General features: G+C 46.2%; 1 protein-coding gene across 2 annotated transcripts in view; it reads right to left on the bottom strand.

Moving 5' to 3' along the window:
• PLXND1 (plexin D1) overlaps positions 1-18804 on the bottom strand; it is a 316145-nt gene that overhangs the window by 69504 nt on the left and 227837 nt on the right. For both annotated transcript variants that reach the window (XM_085624462.1, XM_085624461.1), the window contains exons 20-24: positions 14963-15077; positions 13683-13790; positions 13058-13170; positions 11914-12006; positions 5741-5871 (exon numbers count right to left, since the gene is read on the bottom strand). In XM_085624462.1, coding sequence (XP_085480588.1) covers positions 5741-5871; positions 11914-12006; positions 13058-13170; positions 13683-13790; positions 14963-15077 — 560 coding nt within the window. The remainder of the gene's footprint in view (positions 1-5740; positions 5872-11913; positions 12007-13057; positions 13171-13682; positions 13791-14962; positions 15078-18804) is intronic.

Genomic DNA, 18804 nt, shown 5'->3' with positions numbered 1-18804 from the left:
AACTGGGAAGGATGGAAGGCTGAGTTGGCCTTGCTATGAATCCAATTTGTGGGCTGCAGATCAAATGAGATGCCAACAGCAAGTGCTTAACTTACTGAACCCCCCCGCTTGTATAATTTGGGAGCACATTCTCTAAGCGATAGTCCAGAACCACCCAGCACACCCTCAGAGGATGCTACTATACCTTTCTCGTAATTTTGTTTAAATTTAGTGCTCTGCTTGGATTATACATTGTGAGCGTGAGACTCTCGCACCCTCTGCACGTGGGTTTGAACTGTACCTACTGTATTCCATCTAACACTTGGTGGAGAGGTGTGGTGCAGCAGCCAGAGCAGCTGACTTCGGAGCACAGGGTCCACGGTTCAATCCCTGGCTCTGGTGGCAGCTCAGCTCAGCACCATGTGACTCTGGGCAATAGCTCACTTAATTTCCACAACGGCCCCTAGCGCCTTGAGACCCATAAGGGTGAGTAGTTTGTGCTTTACAAATATGGATTTTATTTATATGAATAATATTGAAGTGCTGATGCAGCCCGTTGTACAAATACATTTAGGGCTCATTGTTAATTTCAGAGACATTCGGCCACGCAAGCTTTTCCATCCTCTGTGGTCCTGTATTGTAAGAGGTCGGAATGTGTGGGAGGAGATCTGGTGTAAGGGCACTTTACAAAAAACTTGGGCCTGGTTTACGAAAACATTTATGCGTAAGGGAAGTAGTACTACAGGGATAATCTTTTACACACTCTGCGCCTCATTTACAATATATTGACGCACGGCAGCGTAGAAAGCTTTCCTGCTGCGCTGCTGTTCACCAAAAGAGCAGGCATGTGCCGTATCTACAAGATATGGGGCATTCCTGTCCATTTCCACCAAGCTAGGCACAATGGGCTGCCATGTACCAACGCAGGCACCCTTGCGCCATGGTGCCAGGGTGTCTGAGTTGTAGGCAGGATTGTTTTTTAAAAGGAAAAGGGTGGAGAGCTGTTTTCTTCTTTCTATGCATGCTGCAGAATGCAGCACACAGAGAAGTAGCAAAAACGAGAAGAAATAAAGGTATTTCTCCTCGTTGCGCCTCCCTTACGCCTCACCTGGGGAGAGGAGGAATCTGACTCATTGTCCGGTTTATGAAACCTTGTAAATCTGTGAATGTGTCAGGTTCCATGGATGTTACTTCGAAACACCCACAGCAACACCCATGGCACGCCCCTTTCATGCAAAGTGATGCGTGAAAAGGGGCCATGTTTACAAGGCCATGAAAAGCCACGCAGGGTGGCTTTACGTGGCCTTGTAAATATGGGCAGCCACACTGCGCTGCTGGTGCGTGAAATAAAGTGACGCTTGTAAATAAAACCCTCTTTCTGCATTGGTGAATCAGTGCTCATGGGATTCCAGGCAAAACGAGGGCCTCAGATTGTAAACATGTATGATGTCAAAAACAATTGGTTCTGTCCAGAGTTGGACTGGCCTGACGGGTGGCTGGCAGTGCCAGGTGAGTCAAAGTGAAATAGCAAGAGTGTGGGTCATGTTTTTGTCCCATGGGTCATGACGAGACCAACAGAAACAGGCTCTGTGGCTGCTGCAGTTTGACACTCTTTGTCGCGGTGTTATCTTGGGTCTCTAGGCTGCTGTTACACTTTGTGTTGCTGTGTTGTTGTGCTGTATCTCTTGGCTGCTGTTACACTTTCTGGGTCACTGTGTTACCCCATGCCTGGATGCTTTGTTTACACTTTGTGTTGATGTATTATCTTGTGTCTCTCGGCTGCTTTTACACTTTCTGGGTCACTGTGTTACCCCATGCCTGGCTGCTTTTTTTACACTTTGTGTTGCTGTGTTATCATGTGTCTCTCGGCTGCTGTTGCACTTTCTGGGTCACTGTGTTTCCCATGCCTGGCTGCTTTGTTTACACTTTGTGTTGCTGTGTTATCTTGTGTGTCTTGGCTGCTGTTACACTACCTGGGTCGCTGTGTTACCCCATGCCTGGTTCTTGTGATTATGCTTTGTGTTGCTGTGTTATATGTTTGCTGCTGATGCACTTTCTGGGACACTGTGTTACCCATGCCTGGCTGCTGTGGTTATGCTTTGTGTTGCTGTGTTATCTTGTGTCTCTCGGCTGCTGTTACACTTTCTGGATCACTGTGTTACCCCATGCCTGGCTGCTTTGTTTATCTTTGTGTTGCTGTGTTATCTTGTGCCTCTCGGCTGCTGTTACACTTTTTGGGTCACTGTGTTATCCAGTGCCTGGTTGCTGTGTTATCTCTCGGCTGCTGATACACTTTCTGGGTCACTGTGTTACCCATGCCTGGCTGCTTTGTTTACACTTTGTGTTGCTGTGTTATCTTGTGCGTCTTGGCTGCTGTTACACTACCTGGGTCGCTGTGTTATCCCATGCCTGGTTCTTGTGATTATGCTTTGTGTTGCTGTGTTATATGTTTGCTGCTGATGAACTTTCTGGGACACTGTGTTACCCATGCCTGGCTGCTGTGGTTATGCTTTGTGTTGCTGTGTTATCTTGTGTCTCTCAGCTGCTGTTACACTTTCTGGATCACTGTGTTACCCCATGCCTGGCTGCTTTGTTTACACTTTGTGTTGCTATGTTGTTGTGCTGTGTCTCTCGGCTGCTGTTACACTTTCTGGGTCGCTGTGTTGCCCCATGCCTGGCTGCTTTGTTTACACTTTGTGTTGCTGTGTTATCTTGTGCCTCTCGGCTGCTGTTACACTTTCTGGATCACTGTGTTACCCCATGCCTGGCTGCTTTGTTTACACTTTGTGTTGCTATGTTGTTGTGCTGTGTCTCTCGGCTGCTGTTACACTTTCTGGGTCGCTGTGTTGCCCCATGCCTGGCTGCTTTGTTTACACTTTGTGTTGCTGTGTAGTTGTGCTGTGTCTCTCGGCTGCTGTTACACTTTCTGGGTTGCTGTGTTACCCCATGCCTGGCTGCTTTGTTTACACTTTGTGTTGCTATGTTGTTGTGCTGTGTCTCTCGGCTGCAGTTACACTTTCTGGGTCGCTGTGTTGCCCCATGCCTGGCTGCTTTGTTTACACTTTGTGTTGCTGTGTTGTTGTGCTGTATCTCACGGCTGCTGTTACACCTTCTGGGTCGCTGTGTTGCCCCATGCCTGGCTGCTTTGTTTACACTTTGTGTTGCTGTGTAGTTGTGCTGTGTCTCTCGGCTGCTGTTACACTTTCTGGGTCGCTGTGTTACCCCATGCCTGGCTGCTTTGTTTACACTTTGTGTTGCTATGTTGTTGTGCTGTGTCTCTCGGCTGCTGTTACACTTTCTGGGTCGCTGTGTTGCCCCATGCCTGGCTGCTTTGTTTACACTTTGTGTTGCTGTGTTGTTGTGCTGTATCTCACGGCTGCTGTTACACCTTCTGGGTCGCTGTGTTATCCCATGCCTGGTTACTGTGATTATGCTTTGTGTTGCTGTGTTATATGTTTGCTGCTGATGCACTTTCTGGGTCACTGTGTTGTCCTGTGCCTGGCTGCTGTGGTTATGCTTTGTGTTGCTGTGTTATCTTGTGTCTCTTGGCTGCTGTTACACTTTCTGGATCAATGTGTTACCCCATGCCTGGCTGCTTTGCTTATCTTTGTGTTGCTGTGTTATCTTGTGTCTCTTGGCTGCTGTTACACTATCTGGTTCACTGTGTTGCCCCATGCGTGGCTGCTTTGGGTACACTTTGTGTGGCTGTGTTACCTCTCGGCTGCCGGTTCACTTTTTGGGTGACTGTGTTATCCCATGCCTGGTTCCTGTGATTATGCTTTGTGTTGCTGCGTTATCTCTCGGCTGCTGTTACACTTTCTGGGTCATTGTGTAACCCCATGCCTGGCTGCTTTGTTTACACTTTGTGTTGCTGTGTTATCTTGTGCCTCTCGGCTGCTGTTACACTTTCTGGGTCACTGTGTTACCCCATGCCTGGCTGCTTTGTTTACACTTTGTGTTGCTGTGTTATCTTGTGCGTCTTGGCTGCTGTTACACTATCTGGGTCGCTGTGTTATCCCATGCCTGGTTACTGTGATTATGCTTTGTGTTGCTGTGTTATCTCTCGGCTGCAGATACACTTTCTGGGTCACTGTGTTACCCAAGCCTGGCTGCTTTGTTTACACTTTGTGTTGCTGTGTTATCTTGTGCCTCTCGGCTGCTGTTACACTTTCTGGGTCACTGTGTTACCCATGCCTGGCTGCTTTGTTTACACTTTGTGTTGCTGTGTTATCTTGTGCGTCTTGGCTGCTGTTACACTATCTGGGTCGCTGTGTTATCCCATGCCTGGTTACTGTGATTATGCTTTGTGTTGCTGTGTTATCTCTCGGCTGCAGATACACTTTCTGGGTCACTGTGTTACCCAAGCCTGGCTGCTTTGTTTACACTTTGTGTTGCTGTGTTATCTTGTGCCTCTCGGCTGCTGTTACACTTTCTGGGTCACTGTGTTACCCATGCCTGGCTGCTTTGTTTACACTTTGTGTTGCTGTGTTATCTTGTGCGTCTTGGCTGCTGTTACACTATCTGGGTCGCTGTGGTATCCCATGCCTGGTTCCTGTGATTATACTTTGTATTGCTGTGTTATCTCTCGGCTGCAGATACACTGTTCGGGTCTCTCTGTGTTATCCTGTGCCTGGCTGCTGCGGTTACACTTTGTGTCACTCCTTATCCTGTGCTTGGCGGCCGCTGTTGCACTTTCGAGGACACAGTCCTATCCTATGCCTGGCTGCTGCAATTACAACGCCATATTGTTCTAGGGTGCCAGGTTCGGTGCCACCTAGTGCAAGCACCTGGTAATGTACCATTTGAATATGATGTAACAGAGGCAGACTGCTCCTTGTGAACACTGTGAGATTACTGAACAGGAGGCTGCCTCGGAGTGGCCTGGAGCGCTTGGCAGAGGTTGGGTGGTGCCCAAATCAGCACCACCTCAGCTGGTCTAATTGAGGCCTCCTGGAAGATAAGTGAGGTTTTATCCTCCCACAAGAGCTGTGCCAGGTTTGTATTTGGCGCTTTGCAGAGATATGAACGTTTTGCTAATTTCTGACGTGAATGAAGTTTTCACAAGAATAACTATTTATGCAGGGACATTTTTACTCAGAATGGACACCTAAAATATTTGTTTCAACAAAATAAGGGGAAAAATGCACGAGTTATTTTGCTGAAATAAAAAGTTCTGCAAATTTGCCACTTCTGAGTTTTTCTCAAGCAAAACACATTTTCGAGAATTAGGCCACTTCCATTAAAACAATATCTTGGTAAATTCTGGGAATTTTCACAAACATTTGCACAAACTTTATGAACTATACGCAAGCGAAGTGCAGCACGTGCCCACACCCTAAAATGCTCTTATTGCTCTGTGTCACTCTGCTCATAGGTGACCCTTCTCAGTAACTGCTCACATCTTCTTACTTACTAGAACAGTAATCAACAAAACATAAGTTTACCACGTGTTGCAAAACTCCTTCACCAAGACATTTAAGGTCCCTTCAGTGCTGCAGATTTTTGTTTCTGGAGCTGGGCCCCAGCCTGAGGATTTGTCGGCCTCTCTTTCCCTCAGCAGGACTACCAAAGCCCCAATGTCATCCTCTTCATGTCACTTTTAAATTGTGGGCTATCACAGACTCTGCGGCACTGTGCTCTGAGAGCTGGTAGTTCTCTCTCTCAGCACTAGTTCCTGTTCTAGTGCTTAGAAGTAGGCTTCTTGTTATTTTAGGAGCTAGCCATTCATTGGCTTGCCTGCTTTGAACTCTGCTGAACCCACCTGTCTCGCACTGCGAAGTCCTTCTGGTGCTCCAGGGCGTGGACAAAGGTGACCAGGAAGTGCTTGTTGTTGAGCAGGGTGGAGAACAGAGCTATCCCATCTTCCATGTTGGTTCTGCAGCTTTCAGGGACCTGGGGAAAGAGGCCAAGTAGGATGAGAAACATCAGTAGTAGGTGTGGTGTGGTGTGGTGTTGAGTGTGAGCAGGTGTGTGTGTGCATTTGTGTGTGTCCACATGCATGTCTGGGTGCAGAGGTGTGTCTGTATGTGGATGATCTTTGTATGGGTTATATCTCACTAGAATCAATCAACCTGTGCCTCAGGATTATCTCATTTGGAGCACTTCATCATGCTGTGGCAGGCCTGAGTTCCAGCACTTACTCATGTCGCTGCAGTCCTGTTTTACATCACTTATGTTATTGCTGTTCTGCAGCCGCGGTCTGTGCAGGTAAGAGTGGTGGGGCCGGGGATTTTGACAGACGACGAGGGAAAATGAATTATTTATATAAATTTCCCTCGTGGTGGTCTGTCGAACCCCCCACCCCACTCTTACCTGCACGGGCCGCGGCTGCTGTCCTGTTGTGCAGCACTTCATCCCTTAATTGTGGTCCTGGTTTGTAGCACTTGATCTGACTGCTGTCCTGATTATCAGCACTTTATCATTTGATTTGCACCTGATTGGAGGCTCTTGATTGCTGACCTGGTTCATCGCTGCAAGGACCTGGAACTCCCTTCCTCTGCATCTCAGGCAATCACCATCTCTGCCTCAGTTCAGGAGGGCCCTCAGAACCGGCTCTTTGACTGAATAGCAGACTCGCCCTCCCCCTTCCCCGACAGCGCCTTAAGAACCTTACGGGTGAGTAGTCGCGCTCTACAAAACCCTGATTGATTGATTGATATCACTTGATCACTTGACTGATGTCCAGATTTGATCACTTAATCATCGGCTGCTTTTCTGATTTGAAAAGCCCATTCGCGTGACTTATTTACAATCCTTCATCAGTAGTTTGTTGACTTGCTTTGGAGCACTTAATCATTCGATTGCTCATCTGATTGGCGGAACATGATCACTTGATTGCTTTCTTAAATAGCTGCACTTAACAATTGATTGCTCCCCTGACTTGCAGCAATTGGGTTTGCTGCTAGTCCTGTTTTTGTTTCCATTGTATCCAGGGCTCGAGTCGGGGTACCACGCGGGTGGACGGCGTCCCCCCACTTATTTTACCAGGTTTTTCCGGGTGGACGCCGTCCCCCCTGCCCAAAAGCTGGACAGCATTGTGTGAGCAGAGAGCCCGGGTGGGAGGGAAGTTTCCCGTAAATTACCAAAGATATGCTAATATTTGTAATTGGAGACTTTAAGAGGCACCGGTGGTGTGTGCAGGCTGGAGTGATTGGGAGGCGGAGCGAGCAGGCGTTGGCGGTTAACGCTTGGAATGTGTGTCCTTCTGTATCTTGTGCACTTTTGAGCACTTCGTTGTGCAACTGGGGCACCCCCTCGGGGGAGTGGGGGGGAGGGGGGGTTGCAAAGGACATCGAGGAACAGACCAGGGGTAGCAGTGCTGTGAAATGCCCCGTCATCTAAAGGCATATGAATACTTATGAGATTCCTGTTGTGACGTCACTTCCGGTGACAGCGTCCCCCCACTTCTTTTCATGAGATTCCTGTTGTGACGTCACTTCCGGTGACAGCGTCCCCCCACTTCTTTTTTTAGGACTTGTGCCCTGATTGTATCACGTGAGTGTTGTCCTGACGTTCAGCACTTTATTCCTTGATTGTTTTCCATTCCTCAGCACTTAGTCATGCTTTTCTGATCTAGTTTGCAGCACCTATCTATTGCACTTTTAGTGTGCATCACTTAGACCCTCAATGAATGAGACGGCTTGCAGAAGTTCATCTTTTTATCTGCCTTCATGTGCAGCCTTTGAACACCTTATCTCTGCCCACTTTGCAGCACTTGCTAGTTCTACAGCTGTCACAGTTTACTCCATTGACTCATGTATGGCTTGTCTGGTTTGTAGCGTTCACCCATTGCATTGTCCTGCAGCTTTGCAGCACCTGGTCATTTTATTGATGTCCGATTTTCATTACCCCGACCTAGTTTCCAGGCTTCTGACAGTCAAGCCTTAAAGTATTTCCTCTGTTTACAGCACTTATCTACGTTAATATATCCCTAAATGTCCCCTCCTTATCATCCAAGGCTCCAAAAGAAATTCACACATCTCCCAAGACCTTCGTGCCCTCAACTGGCTACCTTTCGAAACCAGAATCCATTTGAAAATTGCCTGCATGACACACAAGGCACTGCACCACAAAACCCCAAGTGGAGAAGTGTGGCTCAATGATTAGAGCGGCAGACCCTGATGCAGAGGTCTAGCCCGGGACCAGGGTTCAATTCCCCGCCTCGGTGGGTCTTGGGCTCAAAAATTCCATGGACCTGATAATTCTCGCCTCGGTGCCATTCCAATCATGGAGTCCCACTCTGCAACTCTGGGCAATAGCTTGCTTAATCTCCACAACGGCCCCCACAACGCTAAGGATGCCTGGCCTCCACCTTGGGGGTGCCCAGGAGTGGATGCCTCACAGGGAAAGCCAGGATGGTTTCCACAGCGGTATTTGTACAAGCGCCTTGAGACCCTTGTGGGTGAGTAGTGCGCTATACAAGTATCAATTTACAAGATATCTAGCGGAGAAATTGGTACCATCGGGTGGTATCAGAACTACCAGGAGTTCCGATAACCTTCTATTGAAACCACAATGATTTTCCAAGAAGAAAACACATAACCGTACCTTCTCAGGAATGGCTCCCAGGATTTGTAACGCCTTGCCCGGATTTGGAACGCCTTGCCCCCTGACACAAGACTGGACCCCTCCACAACATTTTTCAAAAAAGAAGTGAAAGCCATCCTTTTGGGCAAATTCACCTGAACTATTTTGTATTCATGTATATATGTGTTTATTTATATTTGATACCATTTATGTATCTATCTAACTCACAGTGTTTACGCCTATGTCTACCACCTATATCTGCCTTGTAAAGCGCTGATACCCGCAAGGGTCTTGTTCGCGCTATACAAAACACTCAAAATAAAATAAAATAAATAAATGCTATTGCTGCCCCAGTGCCCCCCAGGCCAGGGGTTCATTCTTTTGCCACTCTGCTGTGAGCACTTTAGATGTTATTGCTACTTCAGTATTATGATTCATTGTATTAATGTGAGGCCGAGTTTCTAGCATGTGCGCAAAGTTTTTCAAAAAGTTTTTAAACTATCACATGATGAAACACTCATGTGAATACGCAATTTAAAAAGAGTGAGGATCGGGCTCAGAGTACGGGGTAAGACACAATTCTGCAGAGGAAAACCCATCAAATGTTCTCCACACTACTATCTCTATGGTGGAGGCAAAACCCTACTATATCGATGTTGAGGAATTATCCTACTATCTATATGAGGGAGGAACTACCCTCCTATCTCTATAGTGGTGCAACTACCCTACGATCTCTCTGGTGTTGTTATTACCCTACTATCTCCATGGTGGTGGATTTTCCCAAGTGGAATCTCCTGTGCATTTTGGACTTCCTCTTCAAATCAGAGTTTTTGCTAGCACTCACCTTTTATCAGGCTGAAATGTGCTGTGAAGGGAGGTAAAGAGTATGTTGGGACACGTGGGCAGAATATTTAACATCAGTAGCTGATATTCCTTTATTTCTAGTTATTTTGGGCTATGGATCAGCTAGAGGGAGGAACCCCCCCCCCCCCAGTCTCTGCAGAAGAAAAATATAACCCTACAAATCTTGCAGTAAAACCGCTGGACCGCGTTTATTTTACACAGCGAACCAAATGTTAATGAAACTAACAATCAGATCTAAAAATTGTGCTACCAAAACATTGAAGAAAATAAAAGTTCAGTGTAAAAAAGTAATGATAGAAACCCGTTTTCACTTCACAATATTTACAAAACTCTCTCGAGGCTAGCGTTGCACAAGCCAAGAACCATAACCTCACATTTGTTATGCCAAGAATATTTTTCTTGGCTGCTCAAATCTTCCTGCACATAAGCAGAAATATGCTTTCTAAGCCAAGAAAATAATAATGTACCTGAGTGACCCTACCGCTCTCAAACACCCATACTCTGGGACTGGGCTTGGGTTTGGGCAATTCATCTAGACTCCCTAACCCGGACCCGAACTCTCATATATGCCATAGACATCCTGGGGTATGACACAGGAGTCAGAAGCATGGGTCATGCAATGCACCCCTTAAACCTCCTGGGATGGGGACACAGGGATCAGAAGCCTTGCCCGGCCCCTACACCCCACCCCGAGATCCTTCTTTATCGGTGTTAAATTTTGACTCCCCCCTCCCCCCAACTCATCCGCAATATTTTGCTCCTCCAAACAGGGGAATGTGACATGCTAGAGATACGTAATAGGGCCATTGATGGGGTCCGAATTTACAAATGTTTTTTGCCACTCTGCGACTTGCATTTTCACTTGGTGTGCAGTACATGCTACTACACAGGCTATTTGACTGCCTGCCTGCACTGCACTGCAGGATCAGACACAGTGGCAAAAGCAATCAGGCTGCAAAATATATAAATAACTAAATTTGAAACGAAGGCACTGGGGAAACAAGTGATATGGGGGGAGGTTAAAAAACACAGGGTCCAAGGGCGAACCCTCCCTCCCCTGTAAAAAAAGAATAAAAAACAAATGTGCCTCAAAAGAGAACCGAGGCAGAGAAACAGTCCGGGTTGTGTTTCTCCACCAAGCCAGTGTGCCATGTAGATCTACGAGGTGCCTTTCCTCAAGCAGAGAGAATGGGAAGAGCAATGCACCCCCCAAAAAAGGTACACAAGCAACAGTGCACAGCATGAGTCATTGTTTCACCTACATTTAATGATCAAGGACCCGCACCATTTCCCCCTGTTTTTTTCAACCCTTTGGGGATAAACAGGAACCATTCTCTGCTATATTAGTGTGAGCAACCAACATAAGACTAATCATTCCTCCGATCCTCCATGTTTCTGAACACAAGAGAGAGCTGGTGCCAGCACGTATTTGTCTTCTGGGCAATGTGTTCCTTGAGGGTGAGGTTGGTGTCCAGGGTGAATCCAAGAGACTTGGCATTCAGTGAAAGATTGGGTTCAAAGCTGTCAAGGTTCATGCCATTGAGCCACACTTATACTATTTCTTGTTTGATGTTCTTGGCAAGTATCAGACATTCTGTGTTGGTTGGGGTGAGCTTCAGGCAGGCCCTAGACTTTGGGATCTGGATGAGGGGCAGGCAGTGCTTGAGCAGTTCAGTGTCTGGCTGGGAGGTGACTTTCAGGCAGGGGTGTGTATCACCCTCATATGTGACAGGAAAGCTATTTTGAGCATAAGGAAGAACTACTTTTCTTTCACAAAATAAAATATATGTCCCTTCCAGACTTTTTGTGTTCTAAACCGTGCCAGAATTCTCAATCAAAAACTCCGACCTCTCTTATTTTAACTGCGTTTGCTCGCATTTTTCTAAGGATGTTCTGCATTTTGTGACCTTTTGTCAACCTCTGAAACAGGAAGTGACATCAGAGGAGAACGGGAAGTGCTGTTCTGCATGCCCATTATAGCAGCCAAGCTACAAAGTAAGAGGCCTTCTTTTGATGTATTGTACAGCAACATAAAATGAATTATGTTAATTACATAACATTAACATAATGCATTTTAAAGCAACATAAAATGCTGCTTTTACTTTGCACCTTTGAGAAGTGCTTAAACAGAAGCGTGGCTACATCCTGTTTGAATAAACCAATGAAAGTAACTGATTCAGGCAGTGAGCATCCTTAATTCTGTAGCTGCATGGTCCAAATTCCGCGGGCGAGGCAGAGTTTGGCCCACGCGGCAGCAGCCCACGGAATTCCCGAAACCAAAATGTGCTGGGCCAGTGTTTTTGTTGCGTCTGCCCAGTCAGGTGATACGCAGGAAGGGGTTAAGCCTGTCTCTCAAAGCCAGACACAACTTCTGAGGGGCTCTTTGAAAAGCCCCTGGCGTAGCTTGTAAAGGTGACATTTTAACGCACTCACGCAGACAATCTGACCCCAGGAGCCACTTGGCAGTGATTTGTGATTCCCAAATATTGTTCCTGTGCTGTGTCAGAGTGTTGACCCAAGGGCCCCTCGGGGGGACATACTTACTTTCCACTCTCCCAGAAGCAGGGGGTGGCTTTCCTGAGAGTGGTGGCCCACGTGGGGGGGCAGGCTGTACTGCTCCTCGAGCAGCGAGGAACACTGGGAGGGGAAAAGAAAATAAAACACGTGAGAAAAGAAGGAGCAAAGGCTGGTCTTCACAGGAGCCCTCCAGACCAGCTGGGCTCTGGCAGCCCTGTGATTGCAAGATAAAGGCGAGGCAGGAAGCCAGCCCTGCAAGGAGGCCACCGATGGAGGCAGGCAGCCATGTCTGTAGGAAAGCAGGCCTCAGGGTGGGAAGTGTGAGAACAAGACATGGGTGGGCGGGCTTCGAGAATCGCTCGATTTATTTTATTCTAGGTACTTAAAACAATAAATAAAATAAAAGCAGGAACTTGGGCAGACCTAGCAAACGTGATAAAACCCTTTTGGGACACAACAAAACTGTACAAAAGATTACAAAAAAACAACTTTATAAATGCACCTTGAACACCAAATGCAAACGTGTTAAAACCCTTTTGGGACACAACAAAACTGTACAAAAGATTACAAAAAAACTGAACTTTATAAATGCCCCTTGAACACCAAATACAAACGTGTTAAAACCCTTTTGGGACACAACAAAACTGTACAAAAGATTACAAAAAACAGAACTTTATAAATGCACCTTGATCACCAAATATAAACAGTTATGTGTCCTAAAATCCAACACACGGGCCACAAACCACTTACGTACCCATAGTTATAGTAATAATAGCCAGAGACAACTAGTCCTGCTGATCACACGCTCACTTATAAGGCAACTCACTCAACTTCATACTGGCCTCCCACTGTATCAGCCACCCTCTACATTTCCTCCATCCTTTCTCCTCTGACATACACACTCCCACAAAACCCTTATGTAGCTCCCCCCCTCTAGCTCACAAATCCACATATGGAAAATACCCCTTTCCCACCAAATGTCTACCATTTCTAAGCGCTATAAAAAAAGTGCTACAGTTACCCAATCTATTGGTACAGATAGTATTTTCCTTAATGGTACTTTGCAGCTAGGTTTGCACTATACCCATTCATATCTCTGCATTCCTGCTGCCCAGCACTCCCTCCAAGCTATAGAGGGCACCACCGCACTAACAAAAGTCAGGCGCCTCACCTTTGGGAAGAAAGTGCGTGTCACAAAGTGCTTGTACTCCAGGAAAGGGATGCCCTGGCTGCGGTTCAGCTCCTTGGTCAGGTCCGTCATGTCTGTCTGAAGTTCTGCAAAACCTGGAAAACAAAAGACGGACAACGTATGAGGTCAACTCCCTGTGGTGCAGAGAGAATCACTGATTGCTGTGCATGGGGCAGCGGCCAATCAGATTCTAGAAGAAGCAATGAGAATGTATAGGGCCCCTGCTTCATAACTGTCATTTCGCCAATGCTGTAAGAGATAGGACTGACTTGTAGGTGCATAGACAGGAAAATATAATTGGTTTGATTTAGTTTCAAATTTCGCTGACCACCCACTCTCACAGGGAGGTGAGCCAATGACTGACTACCTCATGCAATGGTGGGTGGTAGCAAAACCTGAAAGACACTTGGACTGAGGGGTGAATGAAGATGGCTGACCCAAAGCCCCTGCATGTATACATCTATAAAAGTATGCAATGTTATCAAAATATTTAAAAAAATATAAAGCTGGCATAGAAATAAGCCACCTATAGGCCAAACCTAAAAACAGCCCCATGCTAAGCAACACCCTGTTCAAAAGACTGCGCTGATGAGCAGCGTCCAATTACCTTTGCGGATCTCCTCGCGGATCTGAGACTCCATTTCTTCCATCTGCACCAGGGTCTTCTGCCAGTAGCGCTCGGCTCGACGGCTCTTGGTGCAAAACACGAACAGAGCTGAGGACAAAACACAGGAGAGGTCATTGGACCAGGAAGTAACCAGCTTGAAGGGTAAGCGCCATTCCCTTTCACTCTAGTGCTGGTTCTCCCCATCTTGAACACTCAACATGCTGTCAGTCATCTTCGAGCCATAGCCTTTTCTCTACCACGTCGCTGGTGCTCTAAATTATCACAATCTCCCTGTCCCTCAATATAACACTCCATAGACACTATGACGTCTCAGATGTCCCACAGTATGGGGCATACTTACAAGGCGGCGATAGAAAATCATCGCTGCTTTTGCGGCCGTTTTCGGCCGAAAAGCGGCCAAAATTTTATCGTCTAATTATCAAGATCACGCTAACGCGTGAAACCTTGCATTAGCGCACAAATTCTTAACGCCCAGCTTTGCATCTCTAATGAGATGCAAAGTGGGCGTTCCTGACCTGACATGACAGGAGAAATGTCGCTAAGCGACATTTCTCCTATCATCAAGCCCCACGCCATGAAGCATAGCGGCAGGAAAAGTAGCGATAACCCCTGTTATCGCTACTTTCCTTACGCCTGCTTCACGACTGACTTAGCTATGATATCCTATGGAAGATGGATATCATGGCTAAGTTTGTGAGGCCCTATCATCAAGCTAACGCCACATTGCGTGAGATTATCGCTGGGTTTTCAGCGATAATCTCACGTTAGGCAGTTGGCGCGAGGATTTTTATCGCTGAGGAGATAAGCGTTGCTAATAGCACGCTATCTCAGCGATAAAATTCCACGTTACCCGGCGATAATTATCCTAACGCTAAGTGCGCTTAGCGATAATTATCGCCGGTTCTTGCTGATATTCCCCTATGTACTTTACACCTGAGCACTCTTTATTCTCAAATATCTTGCTTTATGAGCTAACACTATCAACTCTGTTGCTGTTATGTACTACATTGGATGTGATTTATATTTCTATTAACTGCTACTAACATAAAATATGATACTGCTGTGTAAAGTTCTCTGAAGCCTAATGCCAGGTTCTGTCTCATGTGTTACCTAACTGTGAGCCTAAAATTAATGTTGATCAACAATTAGTTCTTGCAGACATACTCTGCTGCCCCCTGCTGTTGGCATCCTAGGCGACTGCCACAAGCTGCCTTGCTCTAGGACTGACCCCGCCCACACGCAGCACACGCGTCACTCACCGACTACAGAGAGCAGCAGCAGGATGCTGCAGATGACGATGGACACAATGATGGCGGTCTCGCTGCCCCCCAGCTGCAACATGGCGATGGTCTGGTTGAACTTCCCAACCTGGACCTGCAGAAAGGTAAAGGAAGTGCAAACTGTGAGCAGGAGCCACAAGGCCGGCAGCAGCACCGCTCTATAAAGACGAAAAGGTTTTCTATATGTCTAGCAATGAACTGAATAAGACACTTAGGACTGATTGCGGACTCGAGGGTTCACGTCCCTGTGACTCTATTGACATTCTGTGTGACCTTTGGCAAACCACAGGTCCAGAGCATCCATTTCTAATTTATTAAAGGGAAATTAGGGAATCAGCTTTAGAGATCTATGACTCACTACTAGATGTTGTCATGGCTTCCATTTTAAAACAATAGTTAAAAAGCATTGGCAAAACAAATATGTTGCACTTTGTCAAGACGCCGCTGTACTCTGCTATTGGTTCTGTTAATGGTTGTACGATTGGACCAAAAGCCTTGCCAATGCTAATAAAGACAGGTGGCCATCTTGGAATGGTATAACAATAATAAGGTATAGAAACAAAATGCAATTCCAAGATGACTGTCCGACATTATTGGCTTTAACAATGCTTACACTGCAGTTCTACTAACCATTGGCAAAGCCAATACATGCAGCAGCAGACTGAAGGCTGCAACGAGGAGTCTACACACGGGGCAAAGAGAACGGAGTGGGAGAGCACTGCTGTCCTGAAGTGGTGCAAAGAAAGATCAGGGGGCTATAGAAAGAGTAGGGGAGTGAGGCCCGAAGAAGAGAGGAAGAACGGGAAGGGAAGCAAGCCACAGGGAAAGGTGGGAGCAAGTGGACAAATTAAGGGAAAAACAGCAAAGGCAATGCACTCCCATTGGGTGTATACGATTAAATGCCATAGAAATATGCTTACAGATACATAGCTACACTCTTCCAATCAAAAACAAGCATTGGCAATGCCAATAGGTCTGGCTTATGAACGAAAGTGACTTTTTTGTCCCACCACAATTGCACTCATGCTCCAGTGATACATCCACTAACTCAGTTTTCCATTTTTGCATTCACCTTCTGACACACCCACAATAAAACATGCACAAACATATGCAAGGTAAATCCATAGAATACACGTAGAAAAAAAAGACATGCTGGAAAATGCTGGCAATAATGAAAGCAAACATAGCAGCTGGGTGACCATCTTGCAGTGGTATTCTACGCAGACACCATGCTTAGACCATAGTGTTGGCCATGTTGGAATCGTAGAACAATGGTACACCGTGGACAACAGCATTCCATAATGGTCACCTGATTTAGAGGAAGTGGCCAGGTATCATGTGGAGTGCTGCAGATTAAATAAGCGTCAAGCAAGCAGCCTATTAGCGCTGCCTGAGGAGCCGTAGAATGTTCTTAAGTAAATGTTTAAAAAAAAAAAGAAGAACCTAGAAATGAAAGGGGAACTATACACTGAAGTACACTAATTTTAGGTGGCTGTGCACGTGGTCAGAAAAGGCCGGTATTCACAGGGCAAGCGAGCCAATGACTAATGTGGACTGAACCATTACCGTAAGCAGTACACTGTCATGGATGGAATCAGACTGTAAGTGACACTCAAGCAGACCAATGGCAGAAAAGGACTGACCAAAAGGCCCTCTATGCATCTCTATGTATATATATTTGGATGCATGCATTATTTAATAATTTTTATTTTATTGATGAACCTCGCAGACAGCAAAGTCTGTTAGGCTATCCAAAGGGATTCTAGCAGGAATTATTACAGTAGAAATCTTCAATATCTGGTGGAGTTTCTCAAAAGGGGTAATCAAAACTAAAATCCTCTCTTACAAAAGGAACTGTGAAATGTATTGCAACAAAATAGATGACTGTAGGTTTAAACACTGTGTAAAACCAATCCACCTTTAAAGGCCTATTGGTTTTAACATTTGTGGTATGTAATAAATATACGAGGCCTACTGTCTTTGTTGTAACGTTTCATAATAAACTGATTAGATCCTTGGCATCTGAAAAACCTTTCCCTAGTGAACTAATCAGGCCTCGAGCCGTTATCACTGGCTTGTCACCAAACTCAACTCAGGCCTACAGTACTGATCGTAAGCTTTCCCAGAATCGAACATCAGGCATGGACCTAAAGTTACAAAAGTGCACATGTTGGTAAAGCAAAATACTGTCTCACCTAAGAGAACCTAGCAAGTATTCCCACAGTGTAAATCTTCTATCCTCATGGTTAGTTGGAGGGGTTAACCAACAGCAAACCCTGTGCCTACTATGGTAATCTGTGATATACCAAATAACAAACTACCTATCTGTATGCTTTAATACAGAGCAAAACCAGTCTATCCCTAACCGTCTATTGACTTTAACATGTTTATGCTTTTCACAATTAGTAAATCAGCCCTACTTGCTTTGTCATAACTTTTCATTAAAAATAGATCATAACTAAAGAATATGACCTAACCTTTCCCAGTGAACCGATAATGCCAATATACTTTGCCATTGGCTCCAGACTATAGCTAACACAAGCCTATTGAAGGGCACCTAGGCTGGCAGCCATCGTGCAGAGTTATAATATTACTAATATGAAGAAAAATAGAGTTTATAAAACAATATACAACCCCTCTCAATAGGGCCCAGTGAGGATTATCACAGCGGGAACCCCCAGGGTTTGTCAGAGTGGGTGGTCAACACGGATACCTTTGCTTACTTACATGTTGCGAAATACCTGTCTATAGCTGTTCCGCAATGTGATAAAAGCCCGCTCTTAAATGCCTATTGGCTTTAAACAATGACTTCACAACAACTCAGTTAGGCCTACTGCATTTTCATAACTTTTCATAATTAACATATCACACCTATGGCATCAGACATAACCTTTTGCGGTGCTCCAGACAGGCCCGTAGCTTGTCACCATAACCACCTCAGGCATACTGTACTGAGCGTAAGCTTCTCAGCAAGGCAACCATCAGGCATACAGCCATAACATTACTAAAGGTATATACAATTAAAGTTGGCTAAGGAACATACTCCCTCTCCTAAGACCAAACCATCTTTATTCACAAGTTTGTCACAGGGGATAACGAACACCAAAACCTTTGTCTACTACAATTAATCTGTGGTATTCACTGTAAGAGGATCCTTCTCTGTAGGCTTTCATGCAGAATAATAGCAATCCATCCTTAAATGGATTGATGTTTGTTGGAAAGGCGTTCGCCGGAGGGGGGTTCGATGCCCGTCTTGCCCACCCCTTTGACCCACCTCTCCCACGTAGGCCGAACTAGGCGCGCACACCCTGATATACACTACGAACAGAGTGACACCACACGTATTCTTTGTAGGACGATAGGTCTTTTTTATCGATGATTTTCAAGGGATCTTTATGATCCAAGATGCAAGTAGTACAGCAGTGGCACGAAGTACCACAAATCGGTCGTGGGGAATGGGGGTAGCGGGACAGTCTTTCAAGATAGTGTCTCTGCGAAATACCCTGCGGATAGCTCACAATCCTCGAGCTGGAGGGTGTCGATTCTCTGGGCGATCTCTTACCGAGTCGTCCTCAAGGGGAGCGCCGCGAGTCTCTCAGCAGGCACAGGTGGTCGGAGTTCGGGAGCCGCGATTCCGTCAGCAAGGCTCAGATGGTTCAATAGCTGGGGGCCGCGAGTCACTCAGCAGGCCCAGGTGGTTCAGTGCTCGGGAGCCGCGACCTCGTCAGCAGGGCTCAGATGGTTCGATAGCAAGAGGCCGCGAGTCACTCAGCAGGCCCAGGTGGTTCCGTGCTCGGGAGCCGTGACCTCGTCAGCAGGGC

The sequence above is a fragment of the Triturus cristatus genome, chromosome 9, assembly GCF_964204655.1.
Source record: "Triturus cristatus chromosome 9, aTriCri1.1, whole genome shotgun sequence".
In the NCBI taxonomy this organism is placed as follows: domain Eukaryota; kingdom Metazoa; phylum Chordata; class Amphibia; order Caudata; family Salamandridae; genus Triturus; species Triturus cristatus.
Note: the sequence above shows the minus strand (reverse complement) of the source record. Positions and strands in the feature narration are given on the sequence as shown.